The 20,945-nt window shown below is 27.4% G+C and overlaps 1 protein-coding gene across 1 annotated transcript; it reads right to left on the reverse strand.

The window, feature by feature from the left end:
• Positions 1-9,143: 9,143 nt before the first annotated feature.
• LOC124823211 (1-aminocyclopropane-1-carboxylate synthase 7-like) lies at positions 9,144-10,693 on the reverse strand. Its single transcript, XM_047295384.2, has 3 exons — positions 10,455-10,693; positions 10,082-10,362; positions 9,144-9,999 (listed from the first exon to the last, which is right to left on the reverse strand). Exons 1-3 carry the CDS (start codon positions 10,623-10,625, stop codon positions 9,144-9,146), a joined length of 1,308 nt encoding a protein of 435 aa, XP_047151340.1. The 5' UTR covers positions 10,626-10,693.
• Positions 10,694-20,945: the final 10,252 nt, after the last annotated feature.

Genomic DNA, 20,945 nt, shown 5'->3' on the forward strand with positions numbered 1-20,945 from the left:
TTTGTGGGTTGGACGATCAAATCCGTGCATTCACATATTTTATATTTTAATTTATTATTTTTATTTAGAAAAAAAAAATCTTTAATGAAACATCACAGTCCGGTTTAATAAAATTTTAAAAACTATTTTGATTATTATTTAAATAATAATATATAAATTAAATTAATAATTATTATTTTATTAAATAAGATAAAATTAATTCATAAATAATTAAGTAATAATTTTAAATTAATTAAATAATATTTATATATTAATTTAAAATATAATAAATTAAAAACAAAAAATTTAAAAAGAAAAAACTTCATGAATGTTGCCGCATCCATTTTAATAAATTTTTAAAAATTATTTTATTATTTAAATAGTAATACATAAATTAAATTAATAATAATTATTTTATTAAATAAAATAAAATTAATTTATAATTAAACAAATAATAATTTTAAAAAAATTAAATAATATTTATATATTAATTTAAAATATAATAAAATAAAAAATTAAAAACTTTAAAAAGAAAAAAACTTCACGGATGTGGTATCCGTTTTAATAAATTTTTAAAAACTATTTTAATTATTATTTAAAATAATAATACATAAATTAAATTAATAATAATTATTTTATTAAATAAAATAAAATTAATTTATAAATAATTAAGTAATAATTTTTAAAAAAAATAAATAATATTTATATATTAATTTAAAAACTTAAAAAAACTAAAAACTTAAAAAAAAAACTAAAAGGATGTGGGACATCCATTAATGGATGTGGCACATCCATTGAAGAATTTTTTTTTCAACGAATGTTGACATCCGTTTAAGAGAAAAGGTGTAGGATATTTTAAAATATAAAGGATAGTTTTGAAATTTAAAAAAGATGTAGTGATCCGGAGAACAATGGGTGTGGTGTAAGGAGTAACCCTCTTTGGGTTGTTGCCTCTTACAGTGGCCCATTTGGGTTGTTGGTTCTTACACTTCATAAATATGTAATTTATCTATGAATATTAGTAAATTACATGCATGTGCTATTTTTTTATAACAATAAAATAATAAATTATTATTTTTATAATTATAAAATTAAGTTTAAAATATTTTAATAGGTATATGTGTGTTTATTTAATCTGACAATAAAAAGTAATAAAATTATTATTTTCATAATTATAAAAATAAATTTAAATAAATTTTACAGTTCTATTGTAAGTAATATGTATACTTTTAGATAATTTTTATTATAAAAATCATTTTAGTTTAAAAGGATAGTTAATTTTTTAGAAATAAAAGTCAAATAAGAAATAATTAAAAAAAATAAAAGTAATTAGTTAAAGAGTAAAATTGGTCAAATAATTATTTTTTATTTAAAAAAGTTTAAATAAAAAAATTGGAAACAAAATTTATACACCGAGATAATTCTCTTTGAATAATAATATAAAATAATATATGATGATCAGAATATAAAAAACACAATATTAGTTATTTAATAGTTTTCTAATATTTAATATATTTTTTAAAAGTAATATTTATAATAATAATAACCAGTAAAAACATATGCGCATGTTTACTTTAGATAATAAACAATAATAAAAAATATTATTATTATTATACAATTAAATATAAATCATTCTTATAATTTTATTACAGATAGTTTTTATTTAAGGTTAAATATGTTTTTAGTATCTAAATTATCAAGCAAATTTGTTTTTAGTCTCTCTTTCAAAGTAAGGTACACATTGATCCTTCTTCTTAAAGTAATTATAATTTTTTGTCTTTCAAAACCAACGACGTCAAAAATTCGTTGAGGTAGCTAACGGTGGTACCACGTCATTTTCCTTTTTTCTGACCGGAATCATCTTTTTCCAGCTTTTTCCCCTTCCTCTTCCTCTCTCTCCCTCCCTCTCCCTCCCACTCCCACAATCTTCTCCTTAAAATCCTTTTCAGAAATCATCACATCCTTCAACCTTTTCACCGTCACCACCGGCTCTGCCTCAAGCACTCCTTCCTCCATGCCATTCCAAAAGTCCCTTTCCCCAAAACCTCCACCGAAGCCCCGAGCAAATCCTCCAAATTGAACGTCGTAGTCGTCAGCCCTACCTCAACCCATTCAGCTCACAGGACAATACCCCACCTTTATGAGCTTCCACGCATTCGATGAAGCTCTTCAGAGCACTTTTCACGTACACCCCATCAAAAGAAGATTCCTTTTGCTCTTCCTCGTCACCACCTCCACATTCTGCGACAATTCTCGTCCAGCCAAGAACCGGTCTTCTAAACCGGTTCGAGGTTGCAGAGGAACACCAGAGGGGTCAACCATGAGAAGATTCTTGAAGGTGGAAGTGGTTGAAGAAGTGCGAGCTTGATGTCGTAGCTTCTGAAACCAGCTTCGCCGAAGACGCAACTCACGATAGGGTCGTTGAGAATAAACAGAATGAAGTGTTTGAGTTCGACTTTTAGCAACGACGTCTGATACTGCTGCTGCATCATCTGCATAAGGTGGAAGCTATCCAGGTGGCACTGCTAGTTCGCTTGTGAGAGCTTTGTGGTGGCCATGAGGGAGTTCGAAATAGGGGGACCAATTTGTAGAGATTAATCTTATCCCCAAAGACTAATTTGTAGAGATTCAAAAAACAAAGCTTTCAGGAACTAAGCATTATCCATTTCCCCGTCGCAGCCAGTGAGGCAAAGATGCGCAGGAGAAGCGCACCTTCCATTCACAGCATAACAATACATAACCTGCAAATTCAATAACCACACGATTAACATATCAATGATTCGTTAAGAATCATAAGGACTTATAAGAGAGACAAAATTCAATAAAAATTGAAGATCGTATTTTGAGTTGAGGAACGAACTTGCTGAACGAGGCTGTGGATTTCTTTAGGGTTCATGAGGTGAGAAAAATGGAGATCGACCTTGTTCTCTCGCTACAGTTAGTCTTTCTCTCTTGTTATCTTTCTCTAGCGACCTCTTCTCCATTCTCTCCTTGCGGAGGGTTCTACGTGACGGCGTGGAGGAAGGCGGTGCTTGAGACAGGGCCGATGATGGCAGTGAAAAGGTTGAAGGATGTGACGATTTTTGAGAAGGAGTTTAAGGAGAAGATTGAGGAAGAAGGAGGGAGAGAAAGGGAAAAAAGCTAGGAAAAGTTGATTCGTGTTAGAAAAAAGAAAATGAGGTGGTATCACCGTTAGCCACCTCACAGATTTCTTTAAGGAGAAGGATCAAAGTGTGTCTTATTCTGAAAGAGGGACTAAAAACAAATTCGCTTGATAGTTTAGGGACTAAAAACAAATTTAACCCTTTTATTTATTATGTGGTAGTTTTGTAATTAAATCGAAAAAAGGTTGAGTTTATTTATTATGTAATAATTTTCTAATGGTTGAGTTTAAAAAAGGTTAAATGGAAAAAATTATTTAAATTTTAAGAAAAAAATTAATAAAATAATTATTTTTAACATGGTAATTTAAGAAATATTTAATAATAAAAATTTGGTGATTAATTTTGATCTCCAGGAACAATAGATGAATATTAGTGAATGAATTTGATCATTAATCCTAAACCATATATATATATATATATATATATATATATATATATATATATATATATATAAATCAACGAATTCTCATTTTTTAGGTTCACAATTCGTTTACCAATTTTACTCTTTAAATAAAATCTTTTTAAATTTAACCGGTCTTTTTTTAATTTAACTGTTTTTTAAACTTATCCATTTTTTATCATTAAACTATCTACAAAATAAATTAAAAATATTTACAATAAAATTATAAAAATAATTTATATTTAATTGTATAATTATAACAATGTATAGTAGTAATAATAATATTTTTATTTTATTATTATAAGTGAACACGCAAGTGCTTAACATGTGTTTTCATTAATATTAATAACGAATATATATAAAGTAAATTATTATTTGTCCTTTCCTACTTATTATATTTCATTATAAGTGGTTCTTCAAACAATGATTTATTTAAGCACTTTCTGAAACATTAGAAATTCATTATGTAAATTCTTTAAGCTAATATGTTTGTCATTATTTGATATTTATATTTTGTGGAATACGAAAGTGAGGATTTGGTAGCAAAAGAAAAGAGGATAAGTTACAATAATTTGATTTATGCTTTTGAAATAGACCTTTCTCGTAATATTTTAAATTTCGATATTCATTTTCATCTAACTTTTTTCATTTAAAGAAGGATAAAAATATAAACAAAGTTTATATTAAATTTAAATCACAACCAATTTAATCAAGTAATTATCGACATAATTGGTTGTGCTTCGTAATGAAAAAAAAAACTTTTTGTAAGTCAATGATATCATACACTTACTCTGTGCTTTTTTAATCATGCAGTCTAAGAATGCGTGTTACGATAGCGACATAATATAATATGAAATTCTTTGTAAAGAAATTTTTTAACATATCACGTGAAATTTTACTATAAAACCATTCGTAACCAAAACTAAACCACATATCAAATACAATAAAATATAATTATTCAAGATGATATAATCTGTTGTAAATCAAAACATGAATGAGTTTCAAACTAAATTAAGTAAAAATAAGAAGAAAAAAAACATTAATCCATAAGACAAAACCATAAATATGATGGAATTCATCAAATGGTAGGATTAATGGGAAGCAATTATGTCAATGTATTGAAAATCAAAAAATGAATTTTAGTAAAACAAATTAATATAATATAATAATAAAAATTTATAATTTTAAGATTCTTTGTTGAGAGTAATTTGAAATACTATTATATAACAAATTCGACGTCATAATTAACATCAAGAATCACAATTATTGAAAGAATTTTGTTTAAAGAAATAAAGTAATCAAGCTTCTATCATGATATTCCTTCAACAACTTTATTAAAGTTGAGTGTTTCATCATCACTTCCAACATAGTATATAGCCATAGCTCCCTAGTATCTGCATAGAAATGAACTTTATGCACAATATTCAAATAACTTGGATAAACCGTACCATAAATCAAAGAAAAACATAGAAAAATATATTTTTTTCACAAGAAAGATAAAGTCATGAGTTCGTTTTTTGTTAGTTGTTATATTCTAATACATGTTTGAAACAAACTCAAACCCATATATCCTTAGTGAAAATTGTGGATAAGATACAACTCTATAGGCAAAACATAACACATGCAATTTCGAGACACTAAACAATGAAAAAAACAATACATCGTAATTAATATTAATATAATATATTTACACTTTTGATAGAACAAATAAAAAAAAATAGTTTTTTAAGAAACAAAATGTCAATATGTAAACAAAGATCTAATAATGTACGTAATGTCAATGATAATATGTAGAATTAATTCACAAATTAATTCTATCATGTAACTTATTTAAAATATTACTATGTGATTTAATAAAATGTAACGTTTGATTGATTATTACAAGAAGTTATAATAAAATAAAACAAAGATAAAACGGAAATTAATTTATAAACGTTAGTTTATAAAATGAAATATAATTCTGTCTTGACTCATAAAATTCTTTTATAAAAAAAAAGTGTTAGAAAAAAAATAGATAAAAAAAACGTTGAAGAACAGATATATATTTAAGAACATATTATTATGATTTATGTGTATAAATGTGAGAATGATGAATCTTAATATCTATAATAATTTAATTGAATGAATTAGTAACATAAATAAAATATAAATTAATATAATAATAATATGTGGCTTTCCCTATTCGGCGTTTTCGGAACAAATCACCTTTTCTCGTGCATTGCACTTTCACCTTATCTCATTTCCACCACCATATCATCATCGACCACCGACTTTTCCATTGATGTTGATCCAAAAGAACAAAGAAAAACGGCATTTAATTAATTTTTTTAATTTTTTGTATTTCCATCTATGAAAAATTCAACACTTTTTCATTGCATCTTTAGCTTTAGATTGCAAAGTTTTCCATGCTTCTAAATAAATAAATAGCTATCTTCGATCATATCTCAAATGGGTCACCCTTTTATTCATCAATCTCATAATTTCTCATTCAGTACACTCTTTCTATTTTCTTGATTTAACTAATATTTAAGTATATGTTTTTTATAAATTTGAATAATGTTAATTGAGTTTATACTATTTTTTTAGCCTGTTTAATAATTAACATTTTTATATTTTTTCAATTAAGTTTTTTGTGATTTATAACATTAATGTTATGTCGTTCGGTCATATTTTTTTATCTATCTTTATGGATTAAAGAAAGAGATTTTGTAATTAATATAAAATAACATTATAGTAAGTGTTAAATAATAGATAACTTTTATTATTTTTGTTAAAATATGAATACTTATATTTACAATGCTGAAGGAAATAGTTTACTGATTGTCGTAACTGAAAATAAACTAAATTAAAAAATATAAAAAAAATTGAAATATTGAATAAACTAATCAAATTTAATTAAAAACATTCAAATTTGTATACTTTTTAAAAATTAAAACTTAAAGGAAATAATGTGTTATTTTTGCTTTGAACTATAATGTCAGCATATTCTAATTTTTCTGCTGAGTGTTAAATTGTTTGCCTTTTAGTGAGCTAAGAAACCAGTGACATTATTCGATCACACGTGTGAACGAGATTAATTACAACGGCTTACGTAAAGTGGGTTGATTAAAGTGTCTTGACAATGTTTTTTCCTCAAAGGGTACGAAGTAGGTCACATTCTCAGCCTTCAACGACAACACAAGAAAACTCAGAGAAATTCAACTCAAGGTTTACTAAAAAAAATATCTATAAAGTTTGTGTTGCGTGTAAAAAATAATTCCCTCAATTTCAAAGGAATAATTTATTTACTTAGTTCCAAAATGACGATCTTTATTTATTTTTAATATGTTTGTTTTATTTACTTATATGTTTATTAAATGTTCATTTTAATTTTGTCCATGGTAGCTAAATGAATTAATGAAAGGAAATTGTGGTGTTCAAAAAGGAAGGAACCCTTTTATTGTGCTATTTTAGCATTGGCCATAAAGTATTTTGAGAAAATGTTTATGAAGAAAGAATTTGATGAGGCATTGATTATGATAGGGATAGATCACTCTTGCAATCATGTATCAAACTGCAACAAGAAAAAATTGTGGAATTTTGAAAAGTTCATGTACGATGATGATGGAACCTATGAAAGTACCATTATTCACCATAGCCTCAATTGATGCCTGATAGATTCAAAGTCATGGTCAAAAAGGTATTATTCTTTAAATTCTAGAACCAAATGCTTCTAAACTTGGGCAAATTTTCGGACAAAGGAATTGTTTATTTTATCTCATCTAAAAACCCATTTAAATAACAGTTTAATAGATAATCAAATAACAGTTTAATAACCGATAAAATAACTTATCCAACGAACACAGATCTCAACATAAACTCTAAATATAATTCTAAAATAACATAATTTTAAGTATATCTAAATTCTATAAAATATTCCTCTAAATTTATGTAATAAATGTGAGATTTTTAAGTAATTTCATTTATAAATTTTAATGATTCAACGTAGAAAGTACTATAATTTGACGTAACTACTGAAAATTCAATTTGAAAAATTGGAATCGGAGAGCAGAGATGCGTATTTTCATGCGTGGTCGAAAGACAGCTTCTTGCTCACCTTCACGAGCAAAACGTACGGGTTATTCTGTTCGTAGGATATCATAGCATTATTACAGCCTCAGCATGCAATCCAATAGTGTTTTTCTCAGACTTTATGGGAACTGACATGTAATTAATCATTTATGATTGAACATCTTCACCTTTTTATCCAAAAAGAATCCACGTCACACCCAAACTTCCCACAACAGTAACCTTACGTCGTCATTTATATATCAAACACTTCTATTAAAGTAAATATGAAATTAATTAACGAAAATATGTAGAAAACATACAATTATTGACTGTGATTTTCTTTTTTAATAGTAAAACATACGTTTGGTCCTGATAATTAATAACGTGACTCACGCTAAACTCGTTGTTGTCAAATTTCGGCTCTCGAGAACTAAGGAAGCGAAATCATATGTAAAAGTGACAATAAAAAGTATACCTTTTAATTCGAGACTTAAAAAACTTCAATAAAAGTATATAAAATCGAAGTAATATAATACGAAAATCAAAGAGGTAATCCTTTCTTGTCAATTGTCATATCGTATACAATAAGGAACTGATTAGTCAGCTCAATGTTTGGTGGTGAGATTATTAATATAACCAAGTTTACGCATATATAAAGTAGTCGACCTTTAATTAACTAATTCTTTTGAACATCACGCGCACACCATTAATTAATTACTATATGCTTTTCGGGTTAACTATCGTTAACCAAGTCAGATTATCCATAATTCCATTTATAAATAAACAGGACAATAACACTTAGACTTTGACACAAGAGTTGAATAGAGGTTTTAAATGCTTCAATCATTGAAAAGAAGATAACAGCTATGTGTATAAGACTGGTTTTGCTAGCTGTTGCGCCCACACGTGTGTAATAATTCGGCACCTATCTTATTAATTTATATAACAGAAGTGTTATCCAATACTGTTCAATAAAAATTTATAATAAACTCTATGCTTTTTAAAATTAAATATATACTCTATATCAGAGATGAGAAATTTAGAGATAAAAATACATTCTGTGTTAAATGTGTCGAAGAAACATTAGTCACTGTAGTACGATGGATTATGATTACTATAGTCAATTAGAGTGTAAAAAAACATCCTTAAAATCACAGAATTCCATGACATTAAGGAAAATCTAAGTTCTTTTGTTGCAGTTAGTTTTGGGGTGAAAGATCTGAATGAGTTTAGAAAAAGAACAATAGAAGTAATACAAAGGAAAACATTATACATTAATCAACAATATCAACTTAATGATACAGAAGGAGTTGAATTTCTGAGTAACAACTTGCTAAGTAAAGCAAGCAAACAAGAACTAAGACACTAATTCACCACTTCCTCAGCAGTGAATCCGTCCTACAGTGTATACATGTCCTTTTACACCAGTTTTGGATTTTGATGTAACCCAAAAACAAAGAATTTATCAAAATGGCAAGAACCACTTTAAAAAAAATAAAAAAACAAATATATAGTATAACAACGACATCATAGACCTTATGAAAGTACCGTTACTCTTTGTTTATTCTTTCCATGAAGTTACGTATTCTCTCCAATGCCACTTCCAGTGTGCTCTCGCTCATATTTGCGAAGCAGACCCTGAACCAACCCGGTTCAGAACAACGGCAAGAAGACCCAGGAGAGATGTTGAGTTTCACTTCATGCAAAAAGGCATTCCAAAGCTCCAATTCTCCTTCCCTGTTTGGTTTCTCCAACAGTGGACTCAGATTCATCCAGCAAAACAGCCCTGCATTCCCTTTCAAGCATTCTATGCCAACACTTCTCAAACCTTCGATGATCATTTGGTACCTCTTTCTCAGCCTCTCCCTGTTGGTGCCAATGTAGTTCTCTGTGAACTTCTTATCAGACAACATACAAGCCAAAAGGTGCTGTGTCTGAGAGGATATTAAGGTGAAACTCGACATCCTTCTTGCTGTCGTCACAACGTTATCATTGTACGAATAAATAGTGCCAACTCTGAAACCGGGAAGACCAAGGTCTTTGGAGAGACTATAAACAATGTGAACTCTTTCCGCCTCCTTGTATTGCCGTGCTTCAAGGATTTCTGCTACACTCACGAACTCCGAGGAGGAGAACACCGATCCTGAGTATATTTCGTCTGAGACAAGGTGGATATTCTTCTCAGTCACGAAGTCAAGAAGATACTCCAATATCGAGCGTTGAACGGTTGCACCCAAGGGGTTTGAAGGGTTCGTGATCAGTACTCCTCTCACTTTCGTGTTGTTCGCTTCTGCTTCGTTATATGCAGCCTCCAAAGCTTGAGGAGTGATTTGGAAGTTGTTTGAGCTGTCACAGTGGATTGGAAATATGTTCACCCCAGTTCTCCACCTTAAATCTCTATCGAATCTGTCAACAAAGAACAAAACTTTTAGACTCAAGAATCATATTTTCGTGTGTGTAATTAGTATCTATGGAGCTTGATTCTTACCCTGGATAGTATGGGGTTGGAACAAGGAGAGAATCTCCTGGGTTTGCAAGAATGAAGGTTAAGAGTTCATTGGCTGCAGTTGCTCCTGCTGTGAGGACCACTCTATCTGGGTCAAATTTTGCTCTCCCTCCTCTTATCTGTTCCATGAAGCTTGCCATTGCTGTTCTGAATGATTTGAGTCCATGATAGTCTTGGAACAAAGCATTCTCTCTGAAACCAGATCCCAAGGTTGAGGCTTCTGGGTGCTCCTCCAAGTACTTTTCCAGCAAATCAAATGAAACCTGAAGGGTACAGCATGAAAAGATTGATTAGATTAGATTGCCTAAGTAAATAGTTTCTATAATCTTCTGCTATACAGACGCTATAAACTCACTTGATTTTCAGCCAATCCCATTTGTATAACTCCGGAGGAGTTTGTTAGTTCATCATAAGGGTTCTCATCATAAGCTTTCCACCCAGCAAAATAGGGAGAATTTTCCCCATGAGTTTCAGAAACTGCAACTTTGGAAAGCTCCACACGAGGTTGCTCAATCATTTTCCCCATAACTACTTAAAACTTTCGAAGAAAAAGGGGCTGAGAAAAATTAGAGGGTAACCGAAAGAGACAAAAATAATTTTAAGCTTGGTGCAAAAGCAAAAACAAAAATTGTAGAGAGGCCTTTGTTGAATGCAAAAAGCTTTTAGAAGTGAGAGAGAGAGAGAGAGACTAAAGGAGAAAGAAAGAAGAATATAAGAGAGAATGAACTGCTGAGTCCTGAAAAGGAATCCGTTGATGGAAAGTCTGAATCCTCTTTCTGAATTTATAGGTTTGAAGAAATGAACAAAACATCGAAAAAACTATAAAAAAACATTAAATATTGATAACAATTCGGAGCTTTACCTTGAATGTTTTACTAGAGATTTATCTGACGTGACAACTCTGCATGATGCCAGATCATACGAAAACATATGGTTGTTGTTTGAGGTTGGAATTTTTTTTCCAATATAGTCCCCTCTTCCACTTCATGTGTCGGTTTAATACAGAAGTGTGTTAATATTATTTCTTAATGGCACTATATTTTATCCACAGCTTTGCTCTTTATTAAATTAAAAGTGGTTGAGCTCTCAAAAATTATTTTTCTACTCACAATTGTGATACATACGAGGTATGTTTGAATCAACTCCTCTATTTTTTTAAATGTAATAAAAATAAGAAAAAAGTAGCTTAAAATTTAACGTCGTTTATTTTTGGATTAAAAATTCGAATTTTTTTAAAGAAAAGGATAAAAATGAACCAATCTTTGAAAAAAAAAACGAAGTTAAAAAATATTTAATTAAAAACATATTTAACTCAAAATTAAATTATATCTTAAAAATTAAAAATTCAAAGAAAGTTTTGGGTTATTCTATTAAAATGTAACAAAAATATGCTAATTAACTAGGGATGTATATAAAATAGTTAACGTACTGCAAAAAAAATCTGGAAATTTTCTAAAAGTAGTGTCATAAATATGACTTTGCAGAAAAAAAGGCCAAAAACTCCTTTTGTAATGAAACCAAATTAATAATTTGATTAAGATCTGAATAGGTTGTGTATTTGATGATTGTCTAGTATTTAAGTTTTAATGAGCTGACAATTGACAAAGATAGATCAAGTAACTGAAAAGATTGAACAAGATTTTGATGTGCAAGCAGCTAAAGTGGATAAAAGAGAAGTTCTTCCGAGATCTTCTGACCCTACAACCAGAGCCGTACACATTTGACTCAGTGCTCATTACAGAAGGAGCCAATCATAAACGACACAGTTTAACCACTGCATCTCAATTTTTACATTCTTCTTCATCATTTCACTTTCATTCACTTTCATTCAACACCTTCGGATTGCTATGTCTGCATAATTATAACTCTTCTCTGTAATCATTCATTCATTTTCTGAGGTTCTCTTTTCAGTTTGTGGTCACATGACTACTATATTAGATTTGAAATCACTCGAATGAACACTGAATAATGCGACCATGTTCGTTCACCTACTGCTACATGCATGCTTTCATTAATTAATTTACTTCTAATCATTATTCATCTCTTAAAGGATCGATGAAAAAGCTCGATTCTGATCACTTATAGCCGATATAATCTGCATCAAATCAAATTAAAAAATCTGCAAGAACCTTGTCCGCAGCTTATAATTCATCTAAATTAATGAAGTTCAATCTCAACACAGACATATATTCTTGATAAATAGCACACCATATAACTCATCATTATCATCATCAAGAGCTGATTTGACGCCAATAATTCACGAAAGATACTTAGAAGGTGATCTATGGTTGGATTCTCTCAAAATGTATAAATCAACAGATAATATCCCAAAACAAATTTTATATAATAATTACTAACAGTATCTTACTTATCGTCCAATCACACTGTTGTTAAGCTCTAAAACCAATGCTAATAATTGAAATGGTGGAAACGTTAAGTGAATAATTGTCTTCTGCATCTAAGATTAACTACTTAAGCATGATTTGACTTAAATAAAATGGTTAGATGTGGTGGATGTGTGAGCACGCTCTCTAAATAAACAGTGTCCATTATCTTTGCTCCCACATTAAATATTATACATGGTTGTATGATAATCACTAATATTTAGCATGCATGCAGATGCAGAAGAGGGTTTGAGAGTTAGGAAAAAAAATGGTTTCACTTATAAGATTCATGTTGTTTGATTATTAAGTATTGAGTTCATAATGTTAAAATTAATAAAAATTTAGTAAATTAAGTTATTAATGTGTAATAAATATGATTACTTATCTTTTTACCTTACTCTATATTTATAAATTTTGTTATAAACTTTTAATTATTTACGACTTAATCATGATTTAATTGATATTATTCATGTTTTGTTGTAAATTATTGTTATTAAGTCTAATTATTGTTTATAAAGATAACTGTTCGATTTGTATTATATAATCATTTATTATTGGATGGTTTTGTTGATATTTGTGACTATATAGATCATCAGATCCTAGATAGATGAGTAAGATGATCATACTATACTAAGATATTTGTAGAAATGATTATATTATTTTTTCTTGTGTGTATTTATTGGTGGAGGTTAATTATATATTGTTACTCATAATCAATGTTCGTTAAAATTAATATTTTTTGTAGTGGTGAAATAAAATAAAAACATGATGATTATCATGTGAGAAAAAAATCAAATATTAGAAAGGTTGATTTCAATTTTAATTGAACTTTATAAAATTATTTTATATATATTATAAATTGACATTGATATTATTTGTAAGGAGGGAATTTCAACATCAAATGTGTGAATTATGGTAAATGTTAATGCATGAAAGGGGAAGCATCATATGACAAGTGTAGGGTAGAGAGAGACAAGTATAAAACAATATAAGGAAATTCGTTATTTATTTTCGTATGTGGTAACTGTAGAAGTTTGTAGTTGTACCAAAGTACATACCCATCCATGTTTTTTTAGCTAACCGAAGATAAGTATAATTAATTAGTGTATTGAATACAACATGAATGGCTGGAAAGCATTGAAAGTTATCTTAATTTGGGTGATAAATAGTATATTATATTAGTGTGTATGGTTTGAAAATTGAAGTGTATGTGAAAAGGACGAGTGATGTTGTATTGTTTATGGAGGAAGTTTACAAGACTAGTTCTTCAATTGGGGTCTCTCCGACACCAAGTACTTTTCCAAAAGTCTAGAAAATCCAGGAGTACGTGAGATAGGGGATCTTTTCTTAATTGTTAACAGCTAAGACTGTCAACTCAAGATCATGTCACTTGATGTGATCGTTATTCACTTCAACTAATAACAACTACACTCAAATTTCTATATTTCCCAATTTTAAATAATAAACAAAAACATCGTGCAAGCTGTTTAATTTGCTGTACACTGCTAGCCTAATTAATTAGTACGTACAAAACCCAAATGCTCCGTACCAAATATATAATATATACAAATTTAAATATATATTTTTGCTATCATTTTTGCTTTTAGGGTTTGTAAATCCAGAGTTTAAATAATAACCGAAAATAAATAAATAAAAAATTGCTCCTGAAGTTATTTAATCGAGAAAGAGAAAGAACTCCTACCATAAACTTATGTCATTTTCTCATAAAAATTTCCAATTTAAAGGGACAAAATTTAGGCTGCAAAATTCAACGAGGGTCCTAAAAGTCTCTCCATCTTCATTCCTTCTGTAGAGAAATTATGCTAATTCTTCTTAATTTTATTGATGGTCATTCATCCAAATCAATTCTAAAACTGATAAAGGAAATTTGGCGTGAAAAGGAGCACGTAGCCTACTATAAGTGGTTCAAATTTTTTTTTGTTATTTAAGTAACTATGTGCTTAGAACAAGGAATTATAATGAAATTGGATCGTGCATCTTATACGATTTTTCCATTGAAATATGTTAATATAGCATAAAAAATAAGACTCTCAGAGTCTTAAACAAGACTTAAAAATTAAAATTAACTGTTACAATTAACGTTTTGAATTTAGATTACAATTCTAAAATATTCTAATATTCAAAAATTAATATTTATCCATTCCTTATCCGTAACATTTGAATCGCAAATTATAACCTCACATTTATATTATAACATTATTAGATCATTGTTATATTATCGTTATTGATATGACTATTAAATTTTATTTTTTTTTATATTTTTGTTATTCATTATTATTATTATTATAAATTTATTACTAAAGATATTATTTTCATCACTTAACATCACTATCAATTTTTCTTGCATTAAAATAATAAATTATTATTATTATTTACACTAACGTCTAAATGCTAATTGTCCTTTCATCACTACCAATTGTTGACAATATCACATGTAAAATATATTTTATTATGTTTTGTCACAATCTTGTGATTTTGAACCAATTTATGTATATACAATATAGTATTTTAATGTTTGAGTTGATCAATTTCACGACTGACAATTGAACCTACAAGAGAAGTAACCGATTAAGGAAAAAACAAGACGTAAGATGTATTGATCAAAAGAAAAATCCTTAATTAGTTTCTGGGTTTGATAGTTCGATTAATAGTAACACATGCATGATAATATTGTTCAATCGAAGAACATGAAAGCAGTGATAACACTGTACGAGGCATGACAGAAAATAACAAGAGTTTCATAGATTTAGGAAGAAACAGTGGTAAGTATGGTGGGAGAAAAAACAATGCAGGGTTGCAGTATAGAAAACATTTGACATGGTATGTGTGACTATGAATTAAATATAGGACATGAATCTTCAAGGAAGATGTAGCTTGAATGGTGACACGCCTCGAAGGAATCTTTGTTCTAATCATGATAGGATAGTGTGTCTAAGACAGAGATAAGTACAGAATATCGAGTAGGTCGAACGTTAAATACACTCTCACTTCTCATATTAATATTAAACTTTCTGTTTTTTTCCTATCCTCACTTTTTTTAATTATAATTCTTACAAGCTTTAAAAGTTTGAAGTTTGAATCAGTACTCGCACTTCTTCTAGTAGATCATATCCATTTGCATATGTTTATTTTACATGCAGTGCAGATTCCTACCGTGTTCGTACACACGTTTTCGAGAATATAAAATTTCTATTTTAAGTTTAAATAAATAAATATAAATTAATAAAGAAAAGTCTAAGTATGAAGTATGGCCTTCCAATCTGCACGGACACGCAGACCATTTAATTTGTCTCTCAATGTCACTTTCTCTTTCTGCATGTTTATTTCTCAACTACGTACCCATGAGGATGAGGAGAAAGTGGTGAATTCATAAAAATTATTTGATAAATTACTGATTTATCTCTATATCTAATATTTAATTTTTTGAATAATACTATTTATATGATATTTTTTATTGGGAGAATGATTCATTCTTACTTTAAATAATCATCTACGCAATAAAAAGTTATAGATCTATAGGATATATGATCTCATAAATATAGGAAAAAAAGAACTGTTAATTGTGTATACATCAAATGGAGGTATATGTATGACATTGACCTTGTAGCAAGAAGTATTTTCATGTGAGAGTTCAATAATTCAATAATTATGTTTGTTGCTTTCCGTCATGAATGTTACTTTCTTACCAATATTATCATTCTGAAATCTCCAAATCCCTTATTAAAAACATTCGAGATTGCCTCAAATGATTATTGATATGGTTGCATATGAATCCATTATTACAAGTGAATAAAAATAAAACCAAAAATTTTGCAAACAACTTAAAATGATACATATAAAACCAAGGTAACCTAATATCACGCTAAGTTATTTTATGTTCGTTCATTATACTCTAGTTATATAAATAAATAAATAAATAAATAAAATTCTATTGTTTCAACAATTTTCACTTATTTTTGCGAATGGGATAGAGTAAATAAAAACATCTTGAAATAGACTGAAATAATGACCTCCTACTGAATAAAAATAATGTATAATGGATGAAAATTGAAATATATAAGAAATAAAGTAAAAAATTAAACAATTTTTTAAACACGAATGAAGGAAAAAAAAATGAAAAGTGGGATAAATATATTAATAAAAATAAATAATAATAATAATAAAGTATAATTCACAACATTTTTAATTATTTTAAACTTTATATTTTCTCTCTAAACAATTATTTTTATCCCTTAATTTCTCAACCTGTAAAGACGTTATTATAGTTGCTTGGTTGAAAATAATTCAAAAATTCAGATTTGGGAAACCAGTTTTATTGGGTTGAGATTTGAAAAAAAAAACTACATGAATAAGTTGTATTCCTTCTAAATCGAAAACTATTTTTTTATAAATTTTGTTCACTGAAAATAAGTTGCCTCACTTGTTAAGAAAAAAATAAACTCAAGACTTGGACAAACACACCATAACCTCCTGTCTTTAGTTTGATTTCTATAATAACTACTTTTAAATCGTTTTTTCTTTCTTATTATTTTATTTTTATAAACGTGAACCACCGAATATTATTTAATTCTCATAATCTTATTTTATTTTTAAAAATCATACAAAGGCACAAATTTTGGATCTTTTGTCATGGATATGACAAGAATAAAAGTGGTATGAAATATGTATAAACTATTGCAGAAATCAACATATCAAAGTGTATTTGAATTGTACATCTAGAGCAACTAAATACTCGTTTGCACAATTTTATTTTAAATAAAACAAAGTATCTGTAAAAATAATATATAGAAGAATACACGTGGCATTTGTCAATCGGAATGTGGTAACTGTGTCGGTGCCAGAACTTCTTCTCCGGTTATCTCTGTCTGTTCAGTCAAATCTGGACCCATTCTCAAATATTTGGATCTTCGGGGAAGATGCAAATCTCTCATGTTTTCAGTTTTTGGAAGAGATTGTTTGTGTACATTAAATAATGATTGAAATTGTGGGGAAGGGAGAAATATTTAATACTTTTTTTATTAATTTATAATTGTAATATATTTTCTGTCCTCAATATAAATAATTTATCAAATATTAAAAATATCTTCAAGAAGTTCTATTATTACTTTATCAAATTAAATTATTTTGCGACAAAAATGCGACGAGTCATATAAACTGCCTATAATTCGAGGATTGGACATTTAAGTTTTAAGTTCATCGGTTAGTACAGGTTTGTTTAGCAATTAATATATGGATTAATTTGCTTTTTCTCGCATAAATATTTTCAATTTCTTATTGTGCATTATTATTTGTATGCTTAGTGTAAACTTTACATTTGTTACTAAGTAAATATTTTATAAGGAAGGGACTCTTTGTCGTTAAAAAAATAGATTTATCCGAAAAAAAACTTTTTGATATTAAGTTAGTAATAAATAAAAATAAAATGGTAAACAATAATCATATTAAATGATTCATATTTAGTTTTAATTTTAATAAGTGAATATGGTTTAAATAGTAATAGACATACGTTTGGATTTCTCCTTAATAAATAGACTCAAAAGGTTTTATTAGGTCATATTATTTAATATATTTATTGAGTATGATAGAAACACAAATAAATCTATATTTTTGTTATAATTACATTTAGTTAATATCTTATCATATTTGAAATAATGTATATGAACAAATAATCTTTAAATTACTTTTAATAGTTATATTTAGAGTAAATTCTTTGTTTTTATAAAATAATTAAATTTGAGATTAAAATTTCATAAAATATTAATATGTTTTCTCAATTTATGCAAATTGATATATAGAGCTAACTTAATAGATGTGAAGTAGACAAAACCTATTAATTCATAAGTATTGGGTGGATGAATTAATCTCGATCAGTTTTTAATGAGTGAAAATTGAAACCAAATAAAAAGTAATGGGTAATACTATTTTCACGCTTAATCTCACTAAAATATATTTTTATTATAATATCAGTGATTGTTCTTAATATTTAATCAATTTAAAAATATATACATAAAATGAATTATTATTTTTTAACTTTTTCAACAAATAACTGAAATATCGGTTTTTCATTAATTTTCTAGATCTAATTTTTCATTGAATCTTATCTATTTCTTAACAAAAAAGAACCTAAACTATCATTACTCTATGAATAAAAAAACTCCAATGATTTTGAGATCATGTGCTTTAGAACACGGATTGTGACGCAATACAAGATTTTGATGGAGTCAGCAAACTTTTCTGATTTTAAAGAGATTGAAAATACTACGCGCTATCTGTCTAATTTTGTTTTCATCTTAGTTATTAAAATTTACAAGCAAAATAATTTCTGTGCTTCTAAATTTTCAAAAACCATTAAATACATTTATCTTATCCAACGTAAAACAATGAACTGAAATAAAACTATTTTTAAAATAACTGAAATGTATTTAAATTAATTATAAAGAATTTGAGTAAAAATGTTAGTACAGCAAAACCAGTTATTAATAAACAGTTGGTTTATACTATAAATATTCAAACACCAAATATTATAAAAAAGAGGTATTTCAAAAACATTAAATTTAAATTAATATCATATTAATCAATTTATCCACTTATAAAGTCGTAATTTAAATTGGTTTGGCATATTTTAATTTGGTTCACAGTCACCCTATTGAAGTTTTACGCGAAAGCAAAAATCGAACATAAAATTCTCATCGTATGAAAAATTCTGAAACAAAAATTATGTATCCACTGCTAAATTCTATAATTTATTATGAACAAAAATAATATTTTTTATGGAAATTTATCAATTTATAATAAATTTAATCTCACAACTTACAATGGAGTGATTTTTTTACGAAATTAATAATTTAGAAAAAAAGTATACTAGTTTTATAAATGCTCATGTTGCAATATTTATTTATTTTACTTTAGAATGATAAATGCTAAGTAATATTTTACAAACATTGGTTAAGAAAAAAAACAATTTTTTAATTCATTTAATTTTATATATATTAAAATATATAGAAAATTTAATCTAAAGATTACTGAATAGATAACTATTGTTTGTTTTATATTTGGTTGGAGGAAAGAGTGGAAATGAATAAGATGGATAAATTTGGATTTGTTTGCTGCAATATAAATCAAAGTAAGAGAGTTAAAAAGCAAGCGAATATTATTAGTATTTTTTTTTATTTCTTACATAAATTTATTTATCTTTGTTTATTTTATTTTCACGTTTTTTTTATACTTGGTCAATATATTTTATTTATCTCGTTTTTACTGTGGCTGAAATTAAATGTTTGCTGTAAAAGAAACTGGATTTGTTCGCTACCATGTAATAAAAAATAAAAGAATTAAAATGTAAACGAATTTTATTAGTTTTTTTTTTCATTTGTTATTTATCTTTGTCAATTTCTTTTATACTTTTTTATTTGAATTAAAAACTTTATTTCTAGTTTTCTTTGAAAATATTTTTATACCCCACACGTATTATTTATCTGATTTCTATGTTGTTGAAATGCATTTTCCTTCTTACTTGACCATGAGCATTAATAAGTTGAGAATTTGCATGTACTTTGTCGTAGTATCTCTAATGTACTTTGTCTCCTCAGCAAGCATACGTAGTTTCTCTTGTCTTTATTTTTCTTGGGTCAATTTTCTCGTCTTATTTGTACCATTCTAGCATCGGTGCCATTTATTAAAATGCAATATGGCCCAACAAAGACTTTAAAGCAAACAATTGTATTTTATTTTAATTATAAATTTTATTCCACCATCAAAATAAATTATACAAATTGAACCCTAAAATGTTTTTTATTTACATATGATGATTTGAAATGCAAAATTATCTTTTCGTTTCCTTCATTATGCATGCTATTTAAAATGTAAATATACACTTATTTCTTGATAACATGAAAATATTACTCCGAGAAATTAACCAATATTACAATATGTCACTTTTCATCTTCGAATCTTTACATTATCAAACCAACACAGATCGAAGTGATCAATTGCAATCTTAATTAGAATTTTGAGTAAAATTAACTTCTTTTACTTTGATTTTCCTTACACGAGAAGAAGAATAAAGCAGAAGAATACTAATAAAGTAAAATAATATAAAACTCTTTTGTTACCTCCAAATTTCAAATCTTAGCCATCAAAATAAAAGTTAAATGTGCACCCTAAGCTCTCTTTTATTCACTAATTCTAGACATGCATGATATAAAGTAGGAAAAGATGAAATTAAAGAGAAGATAATGAAAAATCAATAGCTTTATTAGTATATTTAGATTTTTGATTAGTCAGTGTTTCTTTAAAAAAAATACTTAATTGTTTAAAACTATGTCAAATTTTGGATTATACTTTTTTAGGATGTCATGTGTCAAATTAAAGAGATAGAAAAATAATTCAATTTTTGACAGCCAACAAATCGAAAATTTGACAAATGACACTTTTAACATCAA

Source organism: Vigna umbellata, chromosome 1, assembly GCF_029865625.1.
Source record: "Vigna umbellata cultivar VRB3 chromosome 1, Vumbellata_1.0, whole genome shotgun sequence".
Classification (NCBI taxonomy): domain Eukaryota; kingdom Viridiplantae; phylum Streptophyta; class Magnoliopsida; order Fabales; family Fabaceae; genus Vigna; species Vigna umbellata.